The sequence below is a fragment of the Haliaeetus albicilla genome, chromosome Z (genome assembly GCF_947461875.1).
Source record: "Haliaeetus albicilla chromosome Z, bHalAlb1.1, whole genome shotgun sequence".
NCBI classification, from domain to species: Eukaryota; Metazoa; Chordata; class Aves; order Accipitriformes; family Accipitridae; genus Haliaeetus; species Haliaeetus albicilla.
Window position 1 is genome coordinate 29,273,617 of NC_091516.1, and position 13,212 is coordinate 29,286,828.

General features: G+C 42.0%; 1 protein-coding gene across 1 annotated transcript in view; it reads right to left on the reverse strand.

The window, feature by feature from the left end:
- Positions 1-7,509, reverse strand: part of LOC104317207 (guanine nucleotide-binding protein subunit alpha-14) — a 90,700-nt gene extending 83,191 nt beyond the window's left edge. Inside the window, exon 1 of the mRNA XM_069776698.1 lies at positions 7,336-7,509. Coding sequence (XP_069632799.1) covers positions 7,336-7,456 — 121 coding nt within the window. The 5' untranslated portion in view covers positions 7,457-7,509. The remainder of the gene's footprint in view (positions 1-7,335) is intronic.
- Positions 7,510-13,212: the final 5,703 nt, after the last annotated feature.

The following is a 13,212-nucleotide window of genomic DNA, read 5'->3' on the forward strand; positions in this document are numbered from 1 at the left end:
CACATTAAAAAAAAAAGCATTTTCCCCTTTATTCTGTTCTGTTGCTTTCTTCAAGGAACAAGAAGAATGAACATTAGCTATCTCAAAAAATGACGGTACACTAAAAAGCCAAAGTGGTCAATAGAAAGATGTCACTTTATAGAAGAATTGCAGGGCTGCCACTTTATTCCTTTCAGTGGATTACCTTTTTGGGACCTTACAGGTACTAAACATTCTCAGCAGATCATGTCCTCATCTCTTCACTACTAATCTCTCCTCTCCTAAAGTAATGCTTCATGGGTTTTGGATACCAGGTAATACTAAACCAAAGGCAGCAAGGCCGTGTGATCCTTTTCCTCCTCAAAACATTGTGCTTGTTTTATCTTAAAACAACTGCTACTAGTTGTCTAGTAACTGCTACCCCTTCGAACATTTAAAAAAAAAAAATTATGTTTTGATAATGATGACACCAACTAGAAACACAACAGTTAAATTCTCCCAAAATGAAGCAGAGACCATACTAGAGTTGGAAAATAACTGGCATTTTCAACTAATACTCAGTGAAGGAAAAAAATAAAGGTTTTGGCACAAAGCACTGACATTTAATGATCATTTTGCTAAACTTCCAAACAAAGGAATGTTATATTTATGTGATACTTAAAACATTTCAAATTGCATAGTGATAAGGCCAAGAGAAAGGTTTAAACTGTTCTATTCAAAGAGCAGAAAGGCTGTTTTAATTAACAGGTACATGGGGAGAATTCCTGAATTATCATTTGATTGTTTAAACATACCTTTCTCAGAAATAAAATCCAGTTCAATTAAAATTACTGACTTGACACACATACTAATGGGTAAAAATCTCAGCAAAGGTTTGAGTTAGTTGCTGTAAATTATGATTGGTTTTGCCACCCAGCATGTTCATCCAGGCACCAGTCCACTGTCAGCCCTGCAAAATCTGGTTCTCAATACCAAAGCACATGGAGTTTTACTAATTTAAAAAAAGGATGCTACCTTGATCTAACTATCTGTAACTTGATTCAGAAATAACTAAGAATGAAGATGAATTTTTACACTGATAGAGCTGTTCTTACATATCCTTATGTTGTATCTGGACTTCATGATGCCAGTCAGCCATGCATAATCCAAACAGTTTATAAATATTCTACAACTGCCTGTCATGATGAAGCCTGTGGCTACTGAAATTGATTTGTATCAAGTATTTGCTCAGATTAGCTTCTGAAGAAATGGATTATCTCATTTACTCTTAGAAACCTTAATACACAATCAGAATCTCAAGGCATAACCGGCACTTGTTCATTGCATCAGTTTTCTCTAGAGTTGATTTTGGGAATCCTGTGTTAGCAAACTACTAAAAAAAAATAAACAACAATTAACCACATTCACTTAAAAATATTATGCTTCAAACTAAGACAGCCTGCTCTCTTTGCGTCTATTCAAGCTAGATTAGTTTTACACTATTGCTTCTTGGTATTAATTTTCAAACAGATAGGCAAGAAAGAGAACAAATTTACCAGGTAGATACGCAGAGGGATTCCTTGTTTTTTTTATAAAATCTATTCACAGAAGCCAACACAGACATAGTAAATATGTCTGACAAAGGCAGGCAGACAGCTTGGAGTAGGAAGGCCGCTGAAAAACAAGTAATCGCTATGAGATATGCCCTCACGACTTAGGATATATGCACTTCTCTAGCACACGTATCCTGGGAAGACAAACCAAGAGCCATTATTGCCAGTTAACAGGGAGCAGCTGAGGCACAGCAGCAGTTTTTCTCATGTCTGTATTTGCCCCGAATTATGGAGTCGCACAGGCCAAGATGCCTTGACTGTGCCCTCCAACACCCACATGGGTTCAGGTACAGTCACGCTCACTGATTAACTCAGCTCTGTCTCAGCCCTTAAGGTTTTCACCAGCCTTTCATTCCCCACAGACAGATCTGATTACCAACAGTAATAAAAATGATGCATAAAACCCACATGTAAAATGGAAGAGTAAAATGTTTCTGGTAATTACAACCGAGTAAGAGCTACAGCAGAAAACTGAAAAACTAACATGCAACGCCATTAGTGTACTGAGAAAAAAATGCTATTCATTCTATATGCTCAGTCTTGCCTCTTTGAGTTTACATTAAATCCAAATATGGAGGTTTTTTATTAATTTATACAGCCTGCTGGTTTAGATTAACATGGACAAATCTACTAACGACTGGGGGAAGATGGACTCTACCATCAGTAGCCTGATATGGATATATTTCCTTTCTCCGTACCTTTTTGACTTGCGCAAATTCAAATCGGTTTCATCATAGACAGGTTTCGTATTCCTATGCCTCTATTCAGAAATATAATTTGTATTTTACCACATACCTGAATGTCAGCCTGCCCAGTGCTATCAAAAAAATTAACCGTGCTGACACATCTAGAACTTTCCTATTCTCAGAGAGATTAATTGTGCTTCCTATAGAAATGTAATGACTTCTTTTAAGGAAACAAAAGGTCCAAAGAGATGCCTTGCTACTGCAATGAATTCCAGAAAGCACTTCATCTACCTGTAGGGGAGTTCCTGGTTCAGTACAGTGCTTCTGTCCACACATATAAGTGAAAATGTAAAACTGGACTGTTTCATACTAGATTGTAGCTGAGCATGTCTACAGACTCATTCTTTTTTGGCATAACTGGGAAGATAGATCCCACGGAAGGACTCTATCACATATTTCAGGCCGTTGTCCCATCCTCAGAATCAGATGAGCCTTCATAGGACTTCCTGCTGCAATTAGAAGCCAGTCAAAGTCTACACCCTTGTGATCACTCTCTCTCTAAATATAGGATGCTTCTCTGAGAAACGTAAAAAGCAGTGCTGGTCAATTCCTTTACTCCCTTAGAAACTCCAAAGTGAATGATGGTATCAAATGGTTCAGTCTTACAGCTTCACGATTTTTTCTGTCAACCTTATGTTTTAAATGGGAAAACTTTTAAGTGACTACAGTGTCCCATGCATGACAGCAAAGCTTTCAGTAAACCCTGATTCTATTTTCTGCTCTTTTTCCTTGCCAAAGCATGGCCTAAAATTAGACAGAAAGGGAAAAAAAAAAGAAAAAGTGGCTCATAGACAACCCACATGTGATATGATCAATGTAAACTTTTCCAGGTGCTTAAAAGAAAATGAAGGCCTACAACAGCATGTCTATCTAAAGTGCAATCTTACTCCACCAGAATCTGTCATAGTCTTGTCTGGTTGGAGATCTTCCTGCTTCCAGTCAGGAGTTAATGTACTGCCAGTCTACCATCTTTATATCATTTCTTAAAACTGCTGTGGATTACTGCCCCCAAAAGTATCTCTCTGCATTATATAGAAAGAGCAGCTCTTCTATCTTAACATGGCTTATCACGGAGAACTGACTCTGCCTGCCAAACATGACCCTCTCCACACCTGGCCATTACAGTGATGCAGACTGGAAGAAAACCCACTTGAGATGGCCCTGCTGGGCCTTCAGCAGGACCACCTGCGCTCACCTCCACAGTTCACAGTGTGATGCTTATGTGTGTTCATAAGCAGCATTATCTTCACCATGCTTAGAGGTTTTACACTGAAGTTTTATTCACAATCATAACTTAAGCATATATTCATAAATTATTATGTCCTCTAATAGGCTACCAGGAAAAAAATATGATAGCCCTCTTAGCCATTAAATTTATTTTGTTTTGGTTTTGTTAAAAATATACCCACTTCTCCCAGCAACAAATCCCTTTAATTAAGAGGTTTTAATGGGGTCTTTATTTAGGAATACATAATGCCTGCAATGGGGTCCATTCTGCAAAAGGTCTCAGCACTATGAAATAATCTGACCTCTATCCGATGTCTGCAAACACTGTCAAGAGGGAAACCCTGATGCATTTGACGAGGGGCAGGGAGAGAGGTGGGGAAAAAAAGCAAAGAAAAAAAAAAGGCAAAGCAAAAAAAAAAAAAAGGCAAAGCAAAAAAAAAAAAAAGGCAAAGCAAAAAAAAAAAAAGGCAAAGCAAAAAAAAAAAAAGGCAAAGCAAAAAAAAAGGCAAAGCAAAAAAAAAGGCAAAGCAAAAAAAAAAGGCAAAGCAAAAAAAAAAGGCAAAGCAAAAAAAAAAGGCAAAGCAAAAAAAAAAAAGGGCAAAACAAAAAAAAAAAAGGCAAAGTGGGAAAATGAAAAGCAAGTAGGGAACAGATACTTAAGAGTAACAATGAAAATTGATGTTTAAAAAAACTGCCCAAAACCCTAGCCATTTCCTAGTATATTTCTCAGGAAGGATCAAGATTTAAAAATCTATTATACCCCCCTTCTTGAGCACACCGCTGCCATGCATGTGCATGGGCACATAGAAGAAAAAAATCACTTGCTTGCTTTAACTTGGAAAACAGGTGTCTGAAGAGGGATATAACAGGCCTGTAAAACCAGAAGAGGCATGGCAGTGAATGCATAGGCACCTGAGAGTCTGCTCTCTTTCAAAACAAATATTAAGAGGTTTTAAATAAGAGGAATAGGCCAATCAAAAACAGAAGGATGTGGTTTTTGACACAGAATGCAGGTAAGCTGACCATCTCCTGCCACAACGTGCTGTGGATGGCAGAAGGATGCTAGATAAATGCATGGAAGAGCAATCCACTGAGAGTTGCTGAAAACTCAGAACCCCCATGTGACTCAGGAAGCTCCTGAGACAGGAGCAGTTGGAAGCTGAGAGTACAGGCTAGGAAAGGGAGAGAAGTCATGTTTATGCCACTCTTGCATCATGCCTTGAAGGTCTGTTTTTTGACCACAAAACATTGCTGGAGAGATAATAATCCAGAATGGCCACCTTTGTACCTATCATGTAAAAGACTAAAGGAACTGCTAAATTTGCCAGACAAGAAGATACCTTTTTACTTTTTATTGAGCAGAACTACATGCTTCAAATTACACTTTCTAAAGTATATTTGCAATATCTGGATGTACATGGTTACATCCATATTCAAGAAAATATCTTAGTTACTACCATAAACAAGTTACCCTTCTTATGGTATTACATATACAGGTAATGTCCCACCAGGTCAGAACAAAGTTTTAGTTTGTTTATTGCAAAAGGTAGTTTCAAAAAAAGGTTTGGTATTCCCTCAAGACCTATGAGTACTGCCACAGATGAGTGCTTTTGCAAGGTCTCTTCTTTGAAAGCATACTGCTTCTTCAAGAGGTTTGCAGTCTTTTTGTATGAGTGATTAATATTACTGCTCCACTTGAGGTTTTCCATGATGATTTTGCACTACAACAAGTAAATAAACTGTTTTTCAAAGAAGAAGGTGGCTATGGTGCAACAAAAACCAGCGGATGAACACGGACAGTAGTCAAACTTAATTTTGCCCTTTAAATGCCCTGTGACATTACAGTTGCTCACAATTTTGAACTTGGACTCAAGCATTGTAACAGACAGGTTTGCCCTCAAAACAAACCAATAGCCTCATTTGACTTCATGGCTAATAGGACATGCGATTTCACTCTAATTTCTCCATCAAACCTAAGTCTTAAGCTAGCCAAGCCTTTCCTTTGAGATAGCTATGAAAAATGTTTTCATCTAAATAACTCAAGGGCTGGAGAAATCCAGACTCCAGAACCAAGCTCTCAGGGCTGGTCATCCATTGGCTCTCCCCACCATAACTCAACAATATTGACCAAGCTGCAGTGTTTTCAGTTAAAGCAAAGCAGCAGTATGTGGTATCCCAAAAGCAAACAGAGGAGAAAGTGTGAAAACAGTAAATATTGTAACATTTAAATTGCATAAAGGTAGAGCATTATACTGAAGAAAAGTAAATTGGAATAAAAGCTACTTCACAATCTTTCAAGACATCAGCCGCACAGATAAAACATTGCGCTAGAGGAGTTTTTAACAGACAATTCACTGCAAAATCCAAAATCCAACATCCATTAGTTTAGACTGTTGCATCAGTCAGCCACAGATACCTACACAGGTAATAGGCAAAGGTAATGGCAAACCAGACATACGGCACTGAGGGTGAGTCAGTATTTTGGATTTTCATTTTTTTTTTAAGTCAGTTTCGTGTTATAACCATTTTGTAATTCAACATTGAGAGCCGCCTGTTTAAACTTGGTTTCTGATATACAGTTCTTTTCAGTCTTCCTAAAAACTTGCTATTTGAAGCCCGGTTGGTTATTTGGTGAGGTACCTTATGCAAGCTGCTGTATCTTGACCTGTCTGCAGCAGAGATGATGTCAGAGTCTCGAGCAAGGGACTGTTACCACTAGCACACGGTAGTGCTAGCTCACCGACTTGCTGCACTACATACATAGACTTCTCCTCTGGCCCTGGCTATAGCAAGCGAAGCTGTTCCCGCCCAGGGACCTCTGACACCTGAGAGCTTCTGCATCGAGCCGTTTGGTCACAAACAGCTGCCACAGAACCATAAAACTTTCCTAGACTGAGGCTGCTTCACCTTCAGTTTGAGATTTTCTATCAGAAAATAGAACTCGGTTCCAAGTTTGTTGTTTTCTTTCAGCCCCTGCTGTGGGCTTAGTTTCCCCCCGCCCCCCCGCCGGTACCAGAGCAGCAGGAACTCCGTCGTAGGAGGGTCTGGCATCCGCATGGGGCAAGCAACAGGTAGAAAGGCTTAAAGCTGTCAACTTCATTTGCACCAGAGCTCTCACCAACACCTCCACCACGCCTAACTACCACCAGTGACACCGCACTCACTGAAGAAGTCAAGCGGTCGACGTAGGAAACGGCGTCTCAGAAGAGATGCTCCGAACCGAAGCGTGCGGGCTGGGCCAGGCTGGCTGGTACTGCCCCTCCCCGCTCCCCACCTCGGGAGGTGAGGCCTTCCACAGGGTGCTGGGCATACCGGTTCCGAAACCCACCGCGCTCGCCCAGCCACCGGACCGGCCACGCGTAAGGGCGAAGGCGCGTTCAAGGACGGCGTCCTGAGCGGGCAGCCGTCTTTCCCTCAGGGCGCCGCACCGCGGCACCCGGCCTCCTCACGGTGCCTGGGCACGTCCGGGTTCGGTTCGGTGTCTCTCGAAAGAAAAGCCACCCGGGCAGCAGCCCTACGCGCGCAGGGCTGCGGACACCCGCCGCGCCCCCCCGGCCCGGCCGCACGCCGGGCGGCGACGGCAGAAACGTCAAACGAGCCGCTGCCTGCAGCGGCAGGAGACCCCCTCGCCGGCACAGCCCCGCCGCGACGAGGCGTCTCCCCGCCCCGGGGCGGGCGGCGGCGGCAGCCCCCACTCACCCAGCAGCAGCCCCCACTCACCCAGCAGCAGCCCGCACTCACCCAGCAGCAGCCCGCACTCACTCACCCAGCAGCAGCCCGCACTCACTCACCCAGCAGCAGCAGCTTCAGCTCCCGGCGGGCGTCCCGCTTGTCCCGGCGCAGCTGCCGCTCGATCTCCGCGCTGATGCGCTGCGACTCCTTCTCCTCGGCGGACAGGCAGCAGCCGGCCATGGCCCCCGGCGCCCCCGGCTCCCGGCGCCGGAGGGGAGCGGAGGAAAGCCTTCCCCGGCTTTCCCGCGGCGTGCCGAGGCGAGGCGAGGCAGGCGGGGGGCTGCCGCCTCCCCTCCCGCCGCCGGAGGGGCCGGGGCGGGCGGGCAGGTGCCGCCTCCTCCCGCCGGTGAAAGGCGCGGCCGGGCCGCTGCTCCGGCGGGGCGGGCACGATCCTCCCCTCTGCCCGCAGCGCCGGGAGCCTGGGGGGCGGAGAGGGGCACTGCGGGGGTGCCTCTTGCTTAAAACAACAAAACCCTCACGCACACACAGAAACCCCTCAAATAACTGAAAAAACCACCCCCACCCGCCCCAAGCCGCGCACACACACCGGTCGGGGAAGGTTGGGAGGCCGGTGGGGAAGGGCAGGCTAGCTGCCGTCAGGGAGCTTCGGCACGCCGGGGCTGCCCGCCCGCCGGCGGCACGCTGTCGCCCCGCTCTCGCCTCCCTCCGGGGCCGCCGGAGGGCAGAGGGGCGACCCGAGGGGCTGGTGTTGTAAAATCCCCTTACCTGGGGCTTCCTGTCGCTTTTCGTTCCTAGCGCCTTTGCCCCTCAACAAGGATGGGAGCTGTGAAAGGGAGGGGGACGTGCCTGCTGTCGGTGTCGGCTGGTTTTCATTTCGGAGTTTTTTCGGAATTAGCTGTGTTTCACTCTTTGCTTATATAGTGGACTCTAGCACTTACCTTACTGGCTTGCGTTTTGTAAAGAATACAGTCTTGGAAAATCTTTCACGTCTAAGTCATGCCTGCAGCAGTAAAACTAGTACCCTTCAGAGCGCCTGTGAAGCATTTACACAAGGCTGCTTCAGGTGCCCCCTCGACGTCCTTCTGCATGCCGTGGTGAGGCAACAGTTACTTTGCTTCTGCCTGCTACAAGTAGCTCAAGGTCTGTGGTAGTACCGGTACCTAGCAATTAGCAGCATTGTTACAAAAGGCATGTTTGCTCTTCCTTGATAGAGAAAGCACTGACTTATTACAGAACAATTACCACCGTCTCCTCTGAGGACATGAAACTGCAAGCAAGCTGCTTGAGTACGGTAGCACCAAAGAGAAAGGGCTACGTAGTCACTGGTGCTAAAATTACAGATACAACTCTATGCTAAGGGTGGTAGAGGTGGGAACTCCTTCAAGCTAGAGGTCCCATGGCTTCAGGATTTTTTTCAGTTCAGCCTCTTCTGTTCTCTGAGCAGAATCATCTCCGTAGCTGTTTTAGGACACACCGGCTAATGTAACACTACATCATACTCCATGTCCCAGGGTCTGAGACTCATTTACAAGTTTGCAAACAGTGGAGAATATGATATTTATAACCTTCTAACTCTCCTGAAGGTCTGCAAAATCAGCACATGACTTAAATCTCTTTTCAAGGTTATTTCAGGTGTAGAAATCCTTTTTTTCTGTTTTGGGGGGTTGTTTTGGGAGGGGGATATGTAACAAACATTTAGTGCACAGGAATTAGATCCTCAGGTTTATAATAACATCATGTATGCATTAAAAATTAAACTATTAAAGTTTTTTTTTTTTCTCAGCATTGCTTTCTCTGTGCATGTGTTCAAAGTTTCCTTAGGGTTTGATTCTTTACTTTGTCATCCTCCTATCATTATTTTCTCTGCTGTTTTATTTTAAAGAAAACAAACCTTGTAATGATACTTGAACTTTTGATCTTGCAGAGTTTTAAATGCATTTAACAACAAGCAACAAGCTTTTGACTCAAAGTTTATGCAACAGTGATAGGTGAAACCATTAGAAAATAGAAAGATAAGCAAATATTTGTTTAAACAAGCGTAAGTAGTTGATTTGCTGATTTCTTCCCCATAGGCAGTTGTGTGTATTTATATTGTGAATGTAAAATACTTTTAAAATCAAAGCTTAGTATTTCTAGGTCCATGGAAAACAATTGTCTTCACCTTTACCAATTAAATATATATGAGTAACTAATTATAAAGCAGTTGCTTCATAATTTGAAAGCTAAATATTTTTTATACTTTTTAGTGATAGGAACTTTTTAAAATACTTCCCTGACATAAGAAAGAATGCGGGTAGGTTTTAAAGGAGTCGGGATCCTCTGAGTTTGCTGATCCTGGAGTTTCATTCAAATGTGGCTACTCTCTGAATAATGTTATTCATTGCTAGTGCAAGTAAATATTTGCCTTGTCTAATAGTATTTGATGACCAGTACATACAGTTTGAGATAAGTGTCAGCATCAGGGGTTTTTTGGCCACCTACGGAAAGGTGTACACAGCAGTACAATTCCCACCACACTAACAATTTTGAAAATTCACATCATATCTCTGTTCCCACATTAGGGTCGGATCTCCAAGGAAAAAAATCAAAATCCAGATTTATTCTTGCTGTATATCTTTTACCTTCATTAGCATTATTCAAAAGCAAAAATAAGCATCTACAGAAGAGTTTTCAGGATTGTACTATTTCAGTTTTTCCTCCATGGTTCCACAGAAGAACATCAGGTCACTTAAGAGGCATCAATAAAAATTCCTTTTTCAATGGAGGAGAGTCCCAATTCCCTCATCAGTGATTCTTAACAACAATGACAACCAAAAAGCATCATAATGCAACAGCCAGAGGAAGGGAGAGGAAAAGGGAAGCTACACAGATTCCCATCTTTTATGGGCGGCAGGGCTAGGCTGCTAGATGAGGGGTTTTTTGCACCCTAGTGCAGTCAAGTTCTCAGTGACTGTGGAGTTCCCCACCTGTAAATTTTTTAACAGGCTGAAGAACTCTTCCCAATGTATTACACTGTATTTCACCTATTTCTTCATCTAAGAACAAGCTAGTATAATGTAGGAAAACCTTTGGGCAGTTTATTCCTGGAACTAACACTTATGTGATATATTTAAGCTTTCTTCCAATCGCCAGTGCTATTTTTTCCAGCTTACTTGTTGCTTTCTTGAATAAACTTGCACTGCTTATGGTTTTATTATCCTGTAGCTCAGCAACAGAATTGTGCAGATCACAAGGCTATTGATATTTTTTTGCTGAGCTCCTGAGGGTTTTGTTTATCCAAAATGCTGCTACATCTCTCTTGGTGCAGCTCAAGAGAAATCCAGCTTCTTAAAGTACCTGGCAGCCACTTTTATCTGTGGCAGCCTCTAGGCATTATTAACAGTTATATTCCAAGAAGCTGTGCAGAACATTAAGACTAACTGGTACTTTCTAGACCAGTGGTTAGCACCTAGCACATTTACCTTAACTCCTCTGGCTGATCCACCATTAACCACATGTGCTTGCTCCCACAGATGCAAGCGTACGAACTCCTAACAATCATGAGAAGGCTGCCAAAACCTAAGGGGTACGCAGAAGTGCCTTACATGCAGTCGGGAAAAGTTTTAAATCACTACTTTTTGTTAAGTGTTGTGGTAGTTATGTTTGATCTTATGGAGGACAGTCAGAAGTCATTTTCATTGAATATCTTGTAACAAATTCGTAAAACAGCTACAGGTGCTTCCCTCTTTCTTCTGCTTGCACGTTGTTATTCTTCAAGAGCAAAGGCACACAAAATCATATACTGCTTTTTTCTGCTGATCAGGTTTTCATTGTTGTTATGCTTCCTTAAGAGTGAACATCATCTTCAAATCAGGAGGGTACCAACTAAAAAGGCCAAGAAACAGTGTTCCGTAACAACCACGAAGAGAGTGGATATTGTGCGTTTGGGTACAGGTAGGAACCTGGAGAACAGCTACGGTAAAAGGAACTTGTAGATGTTTCATAACCTTGTATTTTATTGTGTGATTTACATAGAAGTAGTTGGTTGAATAAAAAAAGGTAATGAGTATAGAAGCAGGGCAGATCATGGTTTAGAAAAAAACATGAGAAAAAATGTATCAATGTAGGTTCAATGAGGGAAGTAACTTCAGTTTTGCTGGTTTTAAAAGTAGGGTTTTTTGATGGCTGACAGTGGCTTTTTGGGTATTGTTGGTATGAAGACAGAACTTCAAGGCAGAATACTAACTACCAATAATATTTCAGTTTTACTATTAAATTATGTATACACTTTTTCTTAACTATTTCTAGCTAAGAATATGTTCTTACCTACTATGAGCAAGAGCAGCAGTAGAAGAGCATTGGAAATCCTGCTGTCATTCACTCAAGAAGTACTGAAAAAATGAGAGATCTGTTTTTTTCTGGGCCTTCATAGAGCATGGTCATTTTAACCTGTGAAAAATGGATACAGGATTTTTATTTTATAGTAGTTTATATCCACTTTTCTTAGGAGTAAGCAGCTATGTAGGATACAGAGATTCAAAGAGAAACAGACCCCAAATGTTAGGCATATTTCAAAACTGGAAGATTAAAATAAACTCAATTTTGCACTAACAAACATGTGTGGCTTTCTCTTTAGGGTGAGTGGTTTAGTTTCTATTTGTTTTGTTATTTTACACAGTGATAAAGTTTCACTCCAGCTGACTTGTTTATTTTCTTTGCTGCTCTGTGTACTTTGTGTATGTCATTGTTCAGTAACTCACAGTAGCTGCACTCCTTAAAAGGAGTCGACTTAGAGAAACTTTCTTACTGGCCCAAACAAGTTTGACAGGTTCAATGACCCCAAATACTGGTACAGTGAAAAATATCCCAGATTCAACCACCTTCCAAGCACACATTTTTCAACATACTCTTACCCTTCAACAGAAATGCCTGGATTAAAGGATACCAGTTCAAGTAGCACTTAGAAAGTGAACAATTAATATGATAAAAATCACAAATGAGTCTAATTCTCAAAAGGCAAAACTGGTCCTTGCAGTAGGAATACTTCGAAAATGACCACCACCAGCAGCAGCTCAGGTTTCTTTCTAACAGATGTCTGAGACTTACTGTAGCCAAATTTTGCTAATTTAATTGCATGGTAGGCTAGTCTCATCTTTGCAATGTGAAGTTACCCACTACCCTAACACTACAAACAAATAAAAAATTATGAGAGTAAAATAAACCTGCTGGTGTACCTTATCTCATGAGAGAAATAAAAAAGACATTAAGGAACATGAGCAAATGAGAAAGCAAAGGAATTTTCAGATTAGCATTCTCGTAAGCGGAAGGATAAGAGAAAGACTCCTCTCTTAAATCCTAAAGGTTTGACGACAGGAAATTTTTCCTGAGTAATTCCACACATGCATGATGCTGCTATGATTTATTAATGTGTTTTGTAAAGGCTTTTGGTGTGCAGGATTAAAGGAGCTAATGCACATTTAACTACAAGCCCGCAATCCTATTGTATGAGGAAAGAAATCCCATATTGTACTATTAAAACCACTAATTAGAATTAATGTTACATAAATGTTTCAGTATCTGCAGAGGAATTAAACCCACCATCTCCTGATACAGTGATGAGGCCTAACAGCAGTCTTTAAATTTTGTCAGGTGTGAGTATTTTACAGTGCTGATAAAAACACGTTAAATAATTGCAGGTTTAAAGAGGGACTTAGAAACGTACTGGATTAAAATACATTTTGGAAAAAAATACATGTTTCTGTTGCTGGCAAATACAATAAAGTTTTGCAATTAGATATTATCTTTTATCGTGTAGTCTAAACTTCACTAAAATTAATGCATTATCATCTCCCACAAAAGCCTGTTTGGATGGACTGTTTTTACTCCCCGTGCTCCACTGCTGCTATCTGAAAGGCAAGAGAGCACTGAATCCTTTTCCACTGGATCACACCACGACAATGGCAAAGCTGGAACAAGAAGTATGATTATATCACTTC